This window comes from Selaginella moellendorffii, unplaced genomic scaffold (genome assembly GCF_000143415.4).
Source record: "Selaginella moellendorffii unplaced genomic scaffold, v1.0 SELMOscaffold_47, whole genome shotgun sequence".
NCBI lineage: Eukaryota > Viridiplantae > Streptophyta > Lycopodiopsida > Selaginellales > Selaginellaceae > Selaginella > Selaginella moellendorffii.
In genome coordinates this window covers 133174-146958 of record NW_003314308.1, presented here as the reverse complement: position 1 = coordinate 146958, position 13785 = coordinate 133174, and the positions used below count along the sequence as shown (strand labels likewise).

Below are 13785 nucleotides of genomic sequence, written 5' to 3'. Positions count from 1 at the left end.
TTGCCACACAGGTTCTCAAACATCGTTCCGTAAGTGCGTTTCTCACTCATTGTGGATGGAATTCTCTTTTGGAGACGATCTTTGCTGGAGTGCTTGGATGGCCTTTCTTGTACAAGCAGCCACTTAACTGTGCGCTTGCTGTTGAGCATTGGAAGATCTGCTGTTGCTTGCCATGGAGTCTAGTTGAAAAGGCAGTGAAGAATATCATGGGAGAAGCAGGCCAAATATGGATAAACAATGTCGGCGAAGCTTGCCATCTCTGCGAAAGATGCAGTATCGGTCTGTCAGAACGAAATATAAAACCAAAAACTAAAGGGTCTCATTATAGTTGTTAAACATCTGAATAACCTCTGGGCTTTAAGCTATGGGCTTGCTGATTGATGAACTTTGGTCTAACACCCACGGAGGACCAATCAATGGGTCTGTTGCTAATCTTTGCTCACAATCTGGAATGTTGTGGCAAGTTAAGGAACTCCTTGTAAAGATGTTGTTTGAGCTAGGTGCTTGGTCTGAAAGATATTTTTTGCTGCAAGTCTGACAAGGATGGTCAGTACCTTATCAACAAGGATAGTAGAATGCTTTATCGTTTTAGTTCCACTGCAAGGCTTGTGAAGGGCACACAAGGACAAAGAATTTTGTATTTCAACTATATATAAATGGGTACATATATGCCAAGTTGTTGAATCATGTCTAGTTAGTTTGAGATGATAGAGATGATGAGAAAATTATATGAAAAACTCATCAATCAACTACCCAAAACTTTGTTCTTGGTGTTGCTCTCGCTTGCATACACTTTTGGTCATTATTATGGCTTTAATTTTGCCACTAGCATGAACCACTTAAGTAAATTTAATAGGCAAAAACAGCTGTTAGAGAATCTAGACTAGACCCACAGCATGAAGATGGGGGGCAAATGGTCTCTTCTCATTTAGGAAGTATACAATGTGTTCATGACTAGCACGGAGGAAACATCCTAAAGCTCTGGAGGAAATGGATCAATTAAGGTGTTGATATGGAACAAATGGTGGATAATATGCTAGAATTCTAGCAGCTCTTGGTTCAAAAGAAAGTGAAAGTCACCTCATAGTTGGTGGCCAATAATGTTTCCTGGTAGGCCAACAATTTCACGAAGGGGCATGCCAATGATATAAGTAAGGAGGTGGAAAAGGTCAAACATGTGGTATGGGAATGTGATGTCATGAAGGAGGTGTGGCATCAAGCTGTCAAGGAGTTGATCAATAAATAAAATGGATCCATTTTATAATTATACATTCTTAATATTCTTAAATCACAATTAAAACTAATGTAGCTTCTTACTCAACTGCATCAAAATGCAAATTCGATGCCAACTTTGTGTGGCAATTACAATAGGCACTAAAATCCAAATGGAATTTAGAAACATAAAATAGAACCAGTAATAGAGAAATCCAGGAGCTGAAAACTCTCGCCCATCAACAAACACTGTGCCGTAATAGACAGTGTCGCCATAAAGTTGCGCTATGGATACAACAAGCTGAAGAGGATACTGGTAGAATTTTTCTTTTGCAATTGCGAATCTGCAGAAACTTTAGTTAGTATATGGTAAGTAACACAGGATAGGATTTCTTACACGCAAAGCAAGCTTGCAGGGCCTACAAAAACCGCCGTGATCGCTTCAACAGTCACAATGGCCGGATCCCTTGCTGCATATCTAGAATCACCTTTGTTATACTCCTTCCCTGGAAAAAAAGAGTAATTTCATCTGTAACTTTGACTATTTTTTCTGAGAAGAGAACTTACAAACTTCTGCTAAATAGTGAATCTCCTTCTTCTTGTAGAAGTCCGGCGTGAAAACAAAATAGCCCTCCAAGACAACGTGAATGAGCCCCGTTACTGCCCACCAACACATTAAGCAGCGCTCCACATTCCTCAAGTAACGAAGCCTTTCTGGAAAAACACAATGAAAAACAAGGACTCAAGTCTTTGGAGCTTACTTGAAAATCTCCAAACCAATGTAACAACGAGCGCGCAAGCTGTGGCAAAAATGCCCAAAATCGACACCACCGAAAGCTGTGCAGCTACAAATCCCGGAATAGCCAAACTATAAGGATGCCTTTTTTGCACTTCACTGGCGATTTCCACCGCCACTGAAGCCGTTGCATCTCTTGCAATCCCAGTGGCCATTTTGGAGCCCTAAAAAGTAAGCCCTAAAAAGTATTGATAGTGCGAGAATATACTTTACGGGTAACGGGTTTTAGGGCAGAGAGCGTCAGCCATGGCGAAGGAGGAGTCGCAAGCTCGATCCGGCAGCTTTGATCGCTAGAAAATGGCCGAGGTATCATCCTGGGTGCCAGCGCTCCATCAGCTTCCGGGAGGCGGCGGCGTCCAGCAGAGATCTTCCTTGCAGGGATCCAAGCGCCTTGTCCCGCCATTGGCACTCCATAATCTCAATGCCGCTGCCGCCGCGAGTCCTGGGCATGGATCTCGGAGCGCAACGCGGTCAGGAGGATCGTGGCCGGGGACTGGAATTGGGAGTAGATCGTCGGTGGTATTGCAGCCGAGGGAGTTTCTAGATTCCATCTTGCAGGGCAGCCAGTCCGATCATCATACCCCACGGCCGCCTCCGCGACCATCTCCTCGCGTCACGGCCTGGAAGAAGAAAGCCGCGGTGTTTGGGAGGATGGAATGGGACACACTGTCTTCGTCACACAGGAGGACTACTTCGCACAGGCTTCCAATCTCTACACAACGAACAAGTTCTTCTGGTCGACCAGGTGTGTGTGTGAATCTCTCTTCCTTCTCTAGTGCTGTGCTTAGCTTCTTTGCTTGGTGTGGTTCTTCGCTATGGTTCCAAGGCTTGCATTGTGTTTAACATTCTTTCACGCAGATGCAAAGAGAAAGATTGGAAGAACAATGGCTCCTTCTATGTTTGCCAAGACGGACGCAAAGAATCTCCTCAGCCTTTACCAGCGGCAAGCAAACCATTACGTAGAAACTTTCAAAAGGCCGCCTCCTCCGTCCCGCACAGTTCCTTCGTCGTTTCCAGGCTATCGGTTGCACCGAAGGATTCAAGGGACATGGGCTTATCAGCCTCCAGACACACGTAAGTTGATCTCTTCCAACTCTTTCCATTGTCACCATGAGATTTTTTTTTTGTTTCTTTGATCCTGCTCACAGGCCAAAAGGCTTTGAACGAGTGGTTTGTCAAGCATATGAAGAGGCCCCCTCCTCCCATCGAGAAAGTTCACGTTGCGTTTGGAAAAGTGACTTATCCTTTCCAGTTTAGTACGCGGAAGAAGAAGCCAGGCACCGAAGTTCCAGAGCCGGTTATAGAGCCTCCCAAGATGACGTTGATCCCTCGCAAGAGTAAGCCTTTGATCGTTTTCTTCTTACGAGTCTGCTCGTTCTCTCTCAGGCTCAGTGTCTCAACAACAACCACAGCCCGGCACTGAGGCTCCACAAGCGGCATGATCGACAGCGTTTGCGATAGCCTTCCTTTCCAGTTTCTACGCTTGAAACGCTTGCTCCAGAGGTATCAATGTTCTGTGAAGTTTTTATGGAGTCTCATTTTAGTGTTCCTCAGATAGCCTACCGTCCGCGCAGACTGGTTCGATTTCATCGTCTCTTTGGCTCCGGACAGCCAGGTGCCTCTAGAAGTTGTTAGTGACATGGATCTCTTCCGCAGGACCAGGGACGATTCTCAAGTCGTGGACTGACCCAGCGAGTAGGACTGGAGCTGTCTCACAGCAGCACCAACGATTGCAAACGCTGCAGCACTGGGAGGCTCCGACCCATGTAGCAAAGTCTGTTTCTTTCCCAATGCCTGTGTCACGCTTTGAACTTTACCAGGCTTGCTTTCTCCAGATTCCCTCCATCTGTTCAGCCAGGGTCCAGCCAAGGTCGCCTCTCCTACCGAAATTCTGCTTCGTTTCACTACGGTTGAAGGTACCATCTCCTTGCTCAAAGCCACTGATGCTTCCCGCCGTCTTTTTTCCGTTGCAAAACAGGCCTGGTAAGGAGGAAAGAAGAAAGAATCAGAGCAAACAAACAAAGGGAAAGCTGAAAGATACCTCGGCTTCTTGCTCGATCGTGTCACGTCCTGCGAGGAGAATCAGTAAGAAGTCTAAGAACAAAATGAGAAAAACTGACGAACTTACTCTCAGGTTGCTCGGATCCTCTCGAGCAAGTCCAGCTGGGAGCGGGGCATGGATAAGGAGAGCTGCCGCAATAAGTTGTGGAGAGCGTCCTCGACTCCGAGAGATTGCCTTCCATGGAGGAAGGATCGGTGCGAGCTCCAACTGCGCTGTGCCTCGACGCTTCCAGCTTCAGCACTTCGGAAGTTAAGCTGGCTGTAATCGATCCCACCGCATCGTGATCTTCCGTCACTGCTGCCGCCACCGAAATTGGAGAGACCAAGGTGGCCAACCTCCTGTCCTTGCGCAGCGATGGGTTCTTCTTCCTGTCCACAATGTGAAAAGTCCCAAGAGGCGTTGGCTTCTCTTTGATGTCCAAGCGCAACGCAAACTCGGCCAGCAAATCTCTCCTCTTGCCATCCGTGCCATTTCGGTGTTGCTGCTCGAGTGTCACGTCCACGCCATGGATTCTCGCAATCCTCTCTTTTCTTTTGTGGGCTTCCACAGCGTCGGCCTTGCCAGCTTTGGGCGCTGGAGGAAGCGGCGGCTTTCGAAACTTGACGCCCGAGAGCTTGACGCGAAAAGAACCAAATCCTCTGGGAGAGCGTTGGATAGCGCAAAGCTTAGCTCCAGGATTAAAATCCTTCCCATTCTCATCCAGCCCGACTTTGCTGTTTATCCGGATGAGGAGCTCCTTGCTCATAGCCTGGACTTGATCTCTACTTGTCTCTAAACCCCCAATCTCCAGTCCGTTTTCACCTCCCAGCTCGAGCTTTCCCAGTGGAATCTGGAGTCCCTCGTCGCCATGCTCCTTCCTGCTGCTACCTCTCTTCAATCTCTGGATCCACGCCGATTGCAAGGCCGGCTCCAGGGTAGAAGCCGCTGCTAGATCCATTTCGGCGGCATCAAACCGCATTACCTGTATTTCGTGCCTAGACGATCAAAATCCCATCTCAAGTCTCGGTGCTACCAAAAAGGGCTACAATCCATTCCAAGGAGAATCTAAAGCACGCGCCCCCCACTGTCGATTCCTAGCCATCGCTCGGCTGCGAAGGTTCTTACGCGGTCCTTGACAGTGCACAAAATCCCAGTTTCAAATCCGTCCATCCATCCTGATTTTTGGTCAATCGACGGTCTCAATCCGTTCATCCATCCAACCGTACACGTGGCGCCCACTTGCCATGTCAGCCCCAGTCAAGGGCAGGCATATTCGGTTAAGGACAGGCATTAAAGCCTTAGCCCGGCCGCGAGGAACTGTTAGAAAGAAATACCAAGCAATCGATTCTAAAGTGGAGCAGAGAAGAGAATGAGATGCTGGCTTGATGGCGAGAGACGCGTGATTCTTGGTACCACAAAGGGAGAGCGCGGGCGCTTTCACGACGAGTCACGCGATCACGAGGTGAGAATGGGAAATTTCTTCGCTCCATTCGCTTACTCGTGTCGAGCGCGGCATTGGCATTGCTGCCAGGAGTGATATTTTGGCGAGAGGAAGAAGAAGCGATCGATCTATCGGTACGAGGTTTAGGTTTTCTCTGCGATGGACCGCGACGACACGCGCAACTGCGATCTTGTTATCTCGGACAGGACCGCGCTGGATTTGGAGAACAAAGTGCTGGATCCGGGGGTCTCGGAGGAGAGTGACGCAGTGGATGTAGCGGTGGAGGCCACAAACGTCTTGGTCCCCTTCGTAGACGCTCTCCTCCCAGCCAATTGCTCACGCGCAGGGTATTCCAGCGACGACCACTACCCAGATCATGGAAGTTTGTCAAGAACAGGGGATAGCAGTCTCCACGAAGAAGTACTGCGATGGAAGAACAGTAGCAACGAAGGAGAACAAGTTTTACCAGCTAGAGGTCACACCGAAGAGCAAACTCTAGAGGCTGGGGAGTTCTCGGGCCAAGCGGAAGAGTTTCCCGATCAAACTGGAGAGCTCTTGGAGGATCGAGCTTCCGCAGCTGAAAAGCTTCCGAACGCTCTCTCCAACGGAGCTGAAGAACACAAGATGGATGAGGAGGACGACGACGAGCAAGGCTTACCAACACGGAGCCGACCGGCTTGCAGCCGATCCAGCACCTTCTCTGAGAGGAGCGTAGAGTCGTGCGATAGTTTCGTGAGCGCCGAGTCGCGGCTGGAGCCATTCGCCGAGCGGGAGGAGCTGATCAAGATGTTCGAGACGTTTGATGAGAATGGTGACGGGAAGATCTCTTGCGAGGAGCTTGGCAACACGATGAAGAAGCTGGGATTCGAGATGTCGAGGTCGGAGCTGGAGAGCATGGTGGTGGCCGTGGACAATGACGGCGATGGCTTCGTCGACTTTGATGAGTTCCTGGCGCTCTACAGCAACATCTACTACGATGATCAGCACCACAGGGCCAGGGACGGTGATGAGCAGGATCTGCGAGAGGCCTTCTCCGTCTTTGACAAGAACAAGGACGGGTTCATCACGGTTGTGGAGCTCCAGGCGGTGCTGAACAGCTTGGGACTGAGAGACGGGGGCGTGAAGCTGGCGGACTGCCGAAGGATGATCAAAGCTGTGGACGCGGACGGCGATGGCCAGGTGAACTTTGACGAGTTTAAGCGCATGATGGCCAGCAACTTATTGGAGAAGTAGCTTAGTAACGAGACGGGACTGTCGCTCGCCGGGCCACGGCTCTATTGGTAGCGCGCGTTATTGATCTATAGATGACGGTGTGATCTTGGGCTACATCACAAAAACCAGACTGTTGGCATCAAGACAAAGGAATCAAGATGGAAGCACTCACTGCTCACATTACAGTGACATAAAAAATGTTTCGTCCACTTCGTCTATGCAGTCTTCCCATTTCTCGTCGTCGTTGTCTGTAATGGTACTCGTGTCCGAGTTCGTGCTTCCCTGCTTGAGTAAGCAGTATTATAGCAAATTAAACTCTAAAAAAAGAAGAGTACCTCCTCTCCGATTATGCTTTTCAATGCTCCACGAGCAGCGTGAACGCGGCCTAAAAGCCGCCACAAGAAGTTGTAATCTCGCTTAAAGCCCTCCGCAGTATCAAGCTCTTTCTTTGCCTGTGCGCACCCGAGATACACAAAGTTCATAAAACAATGGAAATAGATCTTACGTTGGAGATGAGCTTGAGCGGATGAGATTGGTCATCGTTGTATTCGTACATCAGCAGCAGGGCGCGTTCGTAGGCTGCCATTGGGATCACAAACAACTCGGACTCCACGTACATGTCATCTTCCCTGCAAACAAGAGCAGTGTAGTCACGAGTGTAGCCACGAGTTCACGGATATATATACCTCACCAAGTCCAGACAAGAGTGCGCCTCCACAAGTTTTCTTTGTTCACGGAGAGCAGTGCCCTTGATGAGATTGCAAATAGCAACATAATCGTCCGGTTCCTCCTCGTCCTGCATGTACCTTATTGCTATGCATTTTCTCTTGTCTTAACATACCTCCTTTTCCAAGTTAATAGCACTCTCACGGTGACTACTTCGAAGGCTCTTTTCGGCTTTGTCAATAATATGTACAACAGCCTCAAGCTCCTCCTTCGGCATCTGTGTGAGAGAAAGTGAGAACAGGTAAGAAACGAGAGAATGGCATACCTGAGGAAACGAGTTCCACAAGTACAAAAACTCTACTCCACATAATTGTCCTTGTACGCCCTGTGCTCCTTCCATGGTATCAAGAGCATGATCTTTAACCTTGTAACAACAACAAATAAAAAAAGATAAAAGAAATATAGAAGATACCTTTCTTGAAGCATATTGTTCTTCGGCTAAGACCCGGCCAGACATGGTTCCTCGCAACAGGCCTTGCACCTGTTCATGCGGACGTTAAAAGGTAACCAGCACACGTAAAAACTGCAACCTCCGCAAACTCCTTTGCTGCAAGCTTCGCTTCACCGCGCATGGAAAGGCACACTCCCTGCGAAGACAGGTGCTCAGCTAACCACGAACGCTCTCTCTTGTCTAAATTACGTGTAAATACGCAAAGAACGCACGGGACCACGCACTGTCCTGTTTCAACTCAATCCAGTATTTCTCCGCTTCTTCCCACTGGTCACCAAGCAAAACAGTGGTCAGCGAAATCGATACAGAACTTCGATTTACTAACTTGAAGCAGCAGCATGTGGCCTAATCCAAGCTCATACACCCATGCATGACGTAATTTGAAAAAGTGTGAAGTACTGCTCAGCTTCAGCCCCTGGAAGTAAAGTCAAAACTTGGAAAATTTAGAAAAACCATTTACCCTTTCGAGGCTTTGGAAACATTCCATGGAGCCTTGAAGGTCGCCATTGAGACGTTTCAGTCGGCCTTCGTAGAAGCTGAAAACAAATTCATTATACGCGCAGCGTTCTCTATAATATACGCACCTGAGGAAGAAACTTTTAGGATAAGTTTCTTCCATAAAATTTAGAATTTCCACCGCAGATGCAACATGGTCTTCACGCTCCTGCAATTATACGAAATGCGAGAGAATCATCGTGCCTGCCAGAACATATTTGCATACTTGTGGAGTAGAGAAAAATGCTGGTAGTATTACATGGTACGAGAGCAGCAGTCTGGAAACCAGAAAAAAAATGTCGTGAGCCACCGATGCTAGAAATTAGAAAAGAAACGAAATGCCATACACGCCGGACAGGGGTGCTCGCAAACCTCCACCTTTCAGGCTCTCGTTGATCGAATTGAGTCCGGCAGCTCGATCCGACGGGAATCCTAAAACAGAAAGGAGCCGCAGCATTTTCGGTGGTAGCATTGAGATTGCAAGGCTGAAGCCACCAAAGCCAAGCTTTACTGCACTGACGTTATGTTCGCTTCTGTTAGAGTATTCCTGCAAGCGTTCATATGTATGATCAGGAACGAAACTCTTTAGAGCGCGATCAACCTGTTTCTTGATGATGGCGTGACAATGCTTGTAACCTCTGATCGCCTTTCTTATAAGCAAAGCTGCCTGTAACACGAGAGATCAGTTAGCCTTTGATCGTGATGAAGGTCAGTATAAACGTACTCTAAAAAACGCAGCGATGGATTCTTCAAAGAAGCACAGCAATGCTGAAAGAAATGTAGCCTCTGCTTCAATGATTCGGCTGGTTTGAGAATGGAAGATCAAGCTCACGAAAGAAAAGGAATGGCAAAAGCGAATACCAGCTTAGTTCTTCTTCGCTAATATCATCCGATTTGGGAGATGGAGAAGAGAAGTATCCCATTCCCCAAGTGGCGATGCTTTGCACCCAACCTTGCTTTGGAATGAGATTCTCTGCCATGCTTGCGGCGGTACCGAGCTTCTCCATGGCTTGCTTCCTGTCCAACCATTTTCTTTCAATCTTTGTTTGGAGGATTTCACAGGAAAGAAAGAAAGAAATCTACCTGTCTTCCTCAGCTCCGGAGATTCCAGCTTTGGCGAACAAGATGACCGCATGGCAATGAGTAAAGATCGGCACCGCTCCGGCGACGCTGTCCCTGGCATTGACCCTAGCAACGATCATATCCTCAGCTTCATCGAATTTCCCCTGGAGAAGGAGTCTGCGATTTTGCAAGAAATTTCTCACGATCCTGTCCTGGGAGCTGAAATTTCGATGAGAGATTACCTGAGCGCCTGCTCCGCCTCATCGCAATCCCTGGTAACATCGTAGCACTCGGCGGCAGCGGCCATAGCCAAGACGCTCCTTAGCTAGGCGCATCGCATTGTGTGAATCCTCGATCCCTCACGCCCCGCCATCTCTTGACGAGCATCTCCTCGCGTCGCGCCGTTGGATGCAACGTCGACACGTGATCCCGTCCGTCCAGAGAGGAAAGAAACACACTACCAACGCGCAATAAAGTCGAAGCATATTCTGACTGACGGAACTTGACCCGAGTACATTCCGTGAAATAGAAGATTCCGTCAGGTGAAATATTGGCTAGAACCCTAGCAGTGATTGATCGATGGACGCGGCCGCGGCGAAGGCGCAAGCTGCGGCATCAGCGATTCCCAAGCACATTACCAAGAGCGCCAAGCGTGTGAGTGGAAATTTGCAAGAATTCTAGCTTGTGATTGATTGTTTCGCGATTTCGCAGCTCTACAGGGAATGCATTCGTCGGGCGCAATACGTTGGCAACAAGGTACTAAGCTCTCTTGATTTAAATCGATCGGCTCGTTTCTTGCGAATCTTCTCAGCACGGCAACACTGACGGCATTGTCAATATGGTGCGCGCGCAATTCCGGAAGAACATGAACGAGAGTGATCCAGAGAAGATCCAACAGATGAAAGAATTGTGAGTTTTCTATCGCTTTTCTTTCGCTTGCTTGATTGAAACTTGGTCTTTCCTTTCTTCCTTAGAGCTATTGCCGGTCTCTTCAACCATACATTCCATGAAGCCGCCAACATGGCTCACAAAAAGGATACTTACGAGGAGCCTGCTTAGAAAGGAAGAACTTTTTAGAATTCATCGCAACAATGGATCTTCTCGCGAAGAAAATATCCAATGCCTGGAACCAGTTCTTGGTAAGCTCTTTACAAGTAACAAAAAATCATTCTTTGTTCTCCCTTTCTTGCGTAACATTACACAGTGACTTAACTTAAATCCGCCTAGCCAGCTACTGCTGCTACTTACCAAAAATTTTATATCTTCAGGGTGTCTCGATCCTGCGCGGAATTCTCTCTCTCATTCTGTGAGCTTCTCCTCCTTAACTTTGACGCCAATTCCACCGGCGATTTTCTCTTTGGCACCTCCCTCATCAGAGAGTTTCTCTTCCTTAACTTTGGCGTGCCCAGTCGGAGTCTCTTCGTTTTCATCTGAAAGCGCTGGGGCGATCGAAGTTTTTCGCTGCCTCAGCAGGTTTTTTGCTTCTCGCTGCTCGTCCAGTGGCACCACCACTGCAGTAATCTAATGAACCACAAAGTTAGTGAAGCAACAATTTTCCACGTAGATCCGTCTACCTCGCAGTCTGGATCATCAAAGTAGCACTCGTCGCTGCCTTTCTCCTGGTCTGAGAGAGTCACCCATGGCTTGAAAGCTCCAGGATCGCAGGTTTTCTGCAAAAGAACGGAACACTTTTTTTTATCGCCATGAAGAAGTCCACGCTACCATAAGCCAGAAGAAGAAACCACGTAAGAGGCGGAGCTTTTCCTCATCTTCAGCCGCTTCTACTTTCTCCGCAAGATCTGTCCATGCAAACAAAAAGCAATGAGCAAACGAAAGTTCGTGCTATAGCAGGCAGTGTTTTTTTCTTATCACCTGGATGATAGTCGAGATAGGAAGGAGCTGTGACAGTAGTAGCGATTGGCATACTCCCGCGCCTTGTGTCCCTGTGACGAAGAACTGGCTTCCTACAGCTCGCTTGCTTGAGCATGCTCTCTAGCTGCTGAGAATCGAAGGGCTTCTCAAGCTCCTTCTCAAGCTGCTGGCGATACAAAAGTCCAGCGTCTCGGCCTAGAACAAATCCTTCATCCTGGTGATCAAACAAACAGCTTAACAAAGAAAAGAAAAAAAAACGTACCTTTGTCCCATTGTCCGAGTCGGAGTCCTGCTGCTCGGTGAGCGAGCTACTCTGGGTGCGTCTCGAGCTCTCATCGCTGTCGGGTTCCAGCTCCTCCTCTTCCTCACTCTCGCTCGCTGCGGAATCCACCAAGTGCGAATAGTTACTCCTGTTTCTAGTGTTCCTCCGGCAAGCTCTATGGAACACCTGAGCGTGCTCGCGGGCTCTCTCCAGGTTCCTAGCGCGGCTCCACGGTGCGGGTGTATTCTCCCTGCTGCCACTATCGTGTTCGATTCCTCGTTCGTCCTGGGTGTCGCTAGGAGTTTCTCCTCTAGAAACCCGCCCCTCTTCACTACTAATGCCTGCTCTGATCGTCTTCTTGTCACCACCTTCTTCGTTCTTGACGATCGCAACAGTTGCCCTCTGCTCGCTCCCTGTCCTCGGACTATCCTCCTTTTCGGCCTTGACTCGAGCACCAACGTTAACTTCATCCTTCTCCTCTCGTTCTTTCGTCTGCTTTGCCTCAGAGAAGATCTCTCGGAAGCGCTCCCCGGCTTGTTGGTGGCTCTGGGAAGCAGGAGCCGACGCTTCACTATCCTTTTCCATCTTCACTTGCTTTTGGCGACTGAAAACCTTACCTTGCTCTTCGTCTGCCGGCTTTTCTGTCTTGATCGCTGGGGCAGCAGCAGCAATCGAGCTCGTCCCAACGTGGTCCATCTTCTCGCCCTTGACACGCGACTGAAAAAGCCGGAGCTTTACTCTACTTCCAAGCGAAGCTACGTCCTTGCCACTGGCCTCCTCGTCCTCCTCCTCGGCGATGGCTTTATCCGCGGCCTTGTCAGACGCTAGCTGAGAAAGATACCGCCGTAGCTGTGCTCCCCTGAGCGCTCCACGCATCTAAAGCCAGAAAGAAAATCGCCAAAGTTTAGAGAAAGAAAAGAAAAGAACACTCACACTCGATGGAGGCGTCCTCTCCTCGGCCTCGCAGGTCCGCCGCTTCTTTGGCGTGCAATCCTCATCGTCAAGAGTCCGGATGATCCTCCTCCGAAAGATCGGCTCGGTGTCGTAACGAACCGTGCTGCCGGGCTTGATCCAGTCCCTCCCGAGCTTGCGCTGTGCGATCTCTCTCACGGACTCACCAGTCTCGAGATGGATCAAGTAGTCATGCGCATTGTTGAATCCGGACTTCGCAGCTCCGTGCTTGAGGACGCCCGTCGGCGCCAATCCTTGCGCCTTGCGGCAGGGGCCACAGTTACAGCTGCAAAGAATGGATCGTGAGATGATACCCTAGAAATGAAATGCATGATCTCGGCGATGGAGATGGATCGATCTTACCAAGAATCCACGCAGCCAGGGCCGCAGCCGCCGCGGCACTTGGGACAGACCCAGCGCACGCCCTCCTCCATCTGCTCGTCAAGAATCTCGCCATGGCGATTGGCGAGGCAGCTCCCGCAAAAGCTGATGGGGCAGCGGCTGCAGCACACCTTGTCCTCCACTGTTTTCTGGCGGCACCAGTGGCAAGTAATCCCGTTCGTGGAGTCGTAGAGCCTTCCATGCTGGATCCTCCGCCCGGCATCGCTGCTCCTCTTGATCTTGGAATTTGTCCGGCCACTGCAAACGACGCTGCCGCCGCTACTGCTGCTGTCGCTGCCGCTGCTGGTGGCCCTGCCGATCGAGACGAATGGCTCGTCGTCTTCATCGGAGGAAGAATTGTCGCTCACTGCCATCGTCCCCCCGAAATTTAGACTGTTGGAAAGAAAGAAAGAAAGAATTTTTAGGGTTTATGCGACCACGCGTGGCGCAACGATCATAATACGCACCGTATGGCGTGCAATTCGGAAAAAGGTGAGTGTTACTATGGCAAATTTCACTCACAATATAGTGTTTATGTGGCAGTCTTTTATTAATTTGGCATTAAATGTCATTTGGATGCCTCATGGATACCCCATGAATGCTGGCCCCATGGGTTGATGATATCCTAATATGAATAATGTGCTATACATAGATGCTATATATCATCAAATTTGACCCCATGACATAGGGATTCATTAGGTCATAGGGTTTAAAAGATGCCTGTTTGCCTTAGCATGCTGCTTTAGTGCTTTGTTATTTAGCATGTTTCTTGGTAGCAAATGTGGAAAGTAACTTGGTTTGTTAGTGATTGGTTTCAAATGTTTTTGTGGGCAATGTTGGAAATGGTTTTGATTTACTACTTGATTGCTATTTATGGACTTTC

The 13785-nt window shown here is 48.9% G+C and overlaps 7 protein-coding genes across 10 annotated transcripts; 3 read left to right on the top strand and 4 right to left on the bottom strand.

The window, feature by feature from the left end:
* Positions 1-1294: 1294 nt before the first annotated feature.
* On the bottom strand, positions 1295-2163 carry LOC9657638 (probable 3-beta-hydroxysteroid-Delta(8),Delta(7)-isomerase). Its single transcript, XM_024686022.1, has 4 exons — positions 1974-2163; positions 1780-1926; positions 1610-1718; positions 1295-1556 (listed from the first exon to the last, which is right to left on the bottom strand). Exons 1-4 carry the CDS (start codon positions 2161-2163, stop codon positions 1301-1303), a joined length of 702 nt encoding a protein of 233 aa, XP_024541790.1. The 3' UTR covers positions 1295-1300.
* Positions 2164-2242: 79 nt separating this feature from the next.
* On the top strand, positions 2243-4479 carry LOC112350194. Of its 3 annotated transcripts, XM_024685989.1 has the most exons (8): positions 2243-2753; positions 2867-3082; positions 3157-3345; positions 3395-3511; positions 3563-3782; positions 3844-3924; positions 3987-4093; positions 4143-4479. In XM_024685989.1, the coding sequence occupies exons 1-4, from the start codon at positions 2306-2308 to the stop codon at positions 3448-3450; spliced, it is 909 nt and encodes a 302-aa protein (XP_024541757.1). In that variant the 5' UTR covers positions 2243-2305; the 3' UTR covers positions 3451-3511; positions 3563-3782; positions 3844-3924; positions 3987-4093; positions 4143-4479. The 3 variants fall into 3 exon arrangements, with proteins under 3 accessions (XP_024541757.1, XP_024541755.1, XP_024541756.1); XM_024685987.1 differs by having other exon boundaries at positions 3157-3511; XM_024685988.1 differs by lacking the exons at positions 3563-3782; positions 3844-3924; positions 3987-4093; positions 4143-4479 and having other exon boundaries at positions 3157-3544.
* On the bottom strand, positions 3511-5258 carry LOC9658327. The gene is made up of 3 exons (XM_002980931.2): positions 4137-5258; positions 4050-4078; positions 3511-3988 (listed from the first exon to the last, which is right to left on the bottom strand). Exons 1-3 carry the CDS (start codon positions 5026-5028, stop codon positions 3680-3682), a joined length of 1230 nt encoding a protein of 409 aa, XP_002980977.1. The 5' UTR covers positions 5029-5258; the 3' UTR covers positions 3511-3679.
* A 370-nt stretch (positions 5259-5628) lies between these two features.
* On the top strand, positions 5629-6909 carry LOC9657637 (probable calcium-binding protein CML30). Its single transcript, XM_002981085.2, has one exon. It carries the CDS (start codon positions 5650-5652, stop codon positions 6721-6723), a length of 1074 nt encoding a protein of 357 aa, XP_002981131.2. The 5' UTR covers positions 5629-5649; the 3' UTR covers positions 6724-6909.
* Positions 5935-9890, bottom strand: LOC9658326 (tetratricopeptide repeat protein 39B). Of its 2 annotated transcripts, XM_024685986.1 has the most exons (21): positions 9679-9890; positions 9458-9613; positions 9236-9391; positions 9099-9177; positions 8976-9041; positions 8722-8921; positions 8601-8652; positions 8464-8543; positions 8340-8415; positions 8205-8294; positions 8069-8146; positions 7959-8015; positions 7841-7909; positions 7694-7792; positions 7544-7645; positions 7389-7498; positions 7208-7331; positions 7038-7154; positions 6875-6984; positions 6149-6813; positions 5935-6100 (listed from the first exon to the last, which is right to left on the bottom strand). In XM_024685986.1, the coding sequence occupies exons 1-19, from the start codon at positions 9741-9743 to the stop codon at positions 6883-6885; spliced, it is 1878 nt and encodes a 625-aa protein (XP_024541754.1). In that variant the 5' UTR covers positions 9744-9890; the 3' UTR covers positions 5935-6100; positions 6149-6813; positions 6875-6882. The 2 variants fall into 2 exon arrangements, with proteins under 2 accessions (XP_024541754.1, XP_024541753.1); XM_024685985.1 differs by having other exon boundaries at positions 6001-6100; positions 6149-6987.
* Positions 9891-9957: 67 nt separating this feature from the next.
* On the top strand, positions 9958-10614 carry LOC9657635. Its single transcript, XM_002981084.2, has 4 exons — positions 9958-10090; positions 10148-10192; positions 10248-10345; positions 10411-10614. The coding sequence occupies exons 1-4, from the start codon at positions 10016-10018 to the stop codon at positions 10493-10495; spliced, it is 303 nt and encodes a 100-aa protein (XP_002981130.2). The 5' UTR covers positions 9958-10015; the 3' UTR covers positions 10496-10614.
* Positions 10592-13311, bottom strand: LOC9658325. Its single transcript, XM_002980929.2, has 7 exons — positions 12885-13311; positions 12504-12807; positions 11571-12446; positions 11309-11522; positions 11159-11235; positions 11011-11106; positions 10592-10957 (listed from the first exon to the last, which is right to left on the bottom strand). Exons 1-7 carry the CDS (start codon positions 13274-13276, stop codon positions 10736-10738), a joined length of 2181 nt encoding a protein of 726 aa, XP_002980975.1. The 5' UTR covers positions 13277-13311; the 3' UTR covers positions 10592-10735.
* Positions 13312-13785: the final 474 nt, after the last annotated feature.

Excerpts from the sequence above, each read along its gene's own strand:
- LOC9657638 (XM_024686022.1), bottom strand. The coding sequence starts at position 2,163 with ATGGCCACTGGGATTGCAAGAGATGCAACGGCTTCAGTGGCGGTGGAA. Across the intron at positions 1,719-1,779 it reads TCACTATTTAGCAGAAGTTT|GGAAGGAGTATAACAAAGGT; the intron begins GTAAGTTCTCTT and ends CTTTTTTTCCAG. Across the intron at positions 1,557-1,609 it reads CCTGCAAGCTTGCTTTGCGT|ATTCGCAATTGCAAAAGAAA; the intron begins GTAAGAAATCCT and ends AAGTTTCTGCAG.
- LOC112350194 (XM_024685987.1), top strand. The coding sequence starts at position 2,306 with ATGGCCGAGGTATCATCCTGGGTGCCAGCGCTCCATCAGCTTCCGGGA. Across the intron at positions 2,754-2,866 it reads AAGTTCTTCTGGTCGACCAG|ATGCAAAGAGAAAGATTGGA; the intron begins GTGTGTGTGTGA and ends TCTTTCACGCAG. Across the intron at positions 3,083-3,156 it reads TTATCAGCCTCCAGACACAC|GCCAAAAGGCTTTGAACGAG; the intron begins GTAAGTTGATCT and ends TCCTGCTCACAG.
- LOC9658327 (XM_002980931.2), bottom strand. The coding sequence starts at position 5,028 with ATGCGGTTTGATGCCGCCGAAATGGATCTAGCAGCGGCTTCTACCCTG. Across the intron at positions 4,079-4,136 it reads AGGATCCGAGCAACCTGAGA|GACGTGACACGATCGAGCAA; the intron begins GTAAGTTCGTCA and ends TTCTCCTCGCAG. Across the intron at positions 3,989-4,049 it reads CGATCGAGCAAGAAGCCGAG|GCCTGTTTTGCAACGGAAAA; the intron begins GTATCTTTCAGC and ends CCTCCTTACCAG.
- LOC9657637 (XM_002981085.2), top strand. The coding sequence starts at position 5,650 with ATGGACCGCGACGACACGCGCAACTGCGATCTTGTTATCTCGGACAGG.
- LOC9658326 (XM_024685985.1), bottom strand. The coding sequence starts at position 9,743 with ATGGCCGCTGCCGCCGAGTGCTACGATGTTACCAGGGATTGCGATGAG. Across the intron at positions 8,416-8,463 it reads CCTAAAAGTTTCTTCCTCAG|CTTCTACGAAGGCCGACTGA; the intron begins GTGCGTATATTA and ends ATTTGTTTTCAG. Across the intron at positions 7,793-7,840 it reads AACAATATGCTTCAAGAAAG|GTTAAAGATCATGCTCTTGA; the intron begins GTATCTTCTATA and ends TGTTGTTACAAG.
- LOC9657635 (XM_002981084.2), top strand. The coding sequence starts at position 10,016 with ATGGACGCGGCCGCGGCGAAGGCGCAAGCTGCGGCATCAGCGATTCCC. Across the intron at positions 10,091-10,147 it reads TTACCAAGAGCGCCAAGCGT|CTCTACAGGGAATGCATTCG; the intron begins GTGAGTGGAAAT and ends GCGATTTCGCAG. Across the intron at positions 10,346-10,410 it reads ATCCAACAGATGAAAGAATT|AGCTATTGCCGGTCTCTTCA; the intron begins GTGAGTTTTCTA and ends TTTCTTCCTTAG.
- LOC9658325 (XM_002980929.2), bottom strand. The coding sequence starts at position 13,276 with ATGGCAGTGAGCGACAATTCTTCCTCCGATGAAGACGACGAGCCATTC. Across the intron at positions 12,808-12,884 it reads CCTGGCTGCGTGGATTCTTG|CTGTAACTGTGGCCCCTGCC; the intron begins GTAAGATCGATC and ends CATTCTTTGCAG. Across the intron at positions 12,447-12,503 it reads AGAGGACGCCTCCATCGAGT|ATGCGTGGAGCGCTCAGGGG; the intron begins GTGAGTGTTCTT and ends TTCTGGCTTTAG.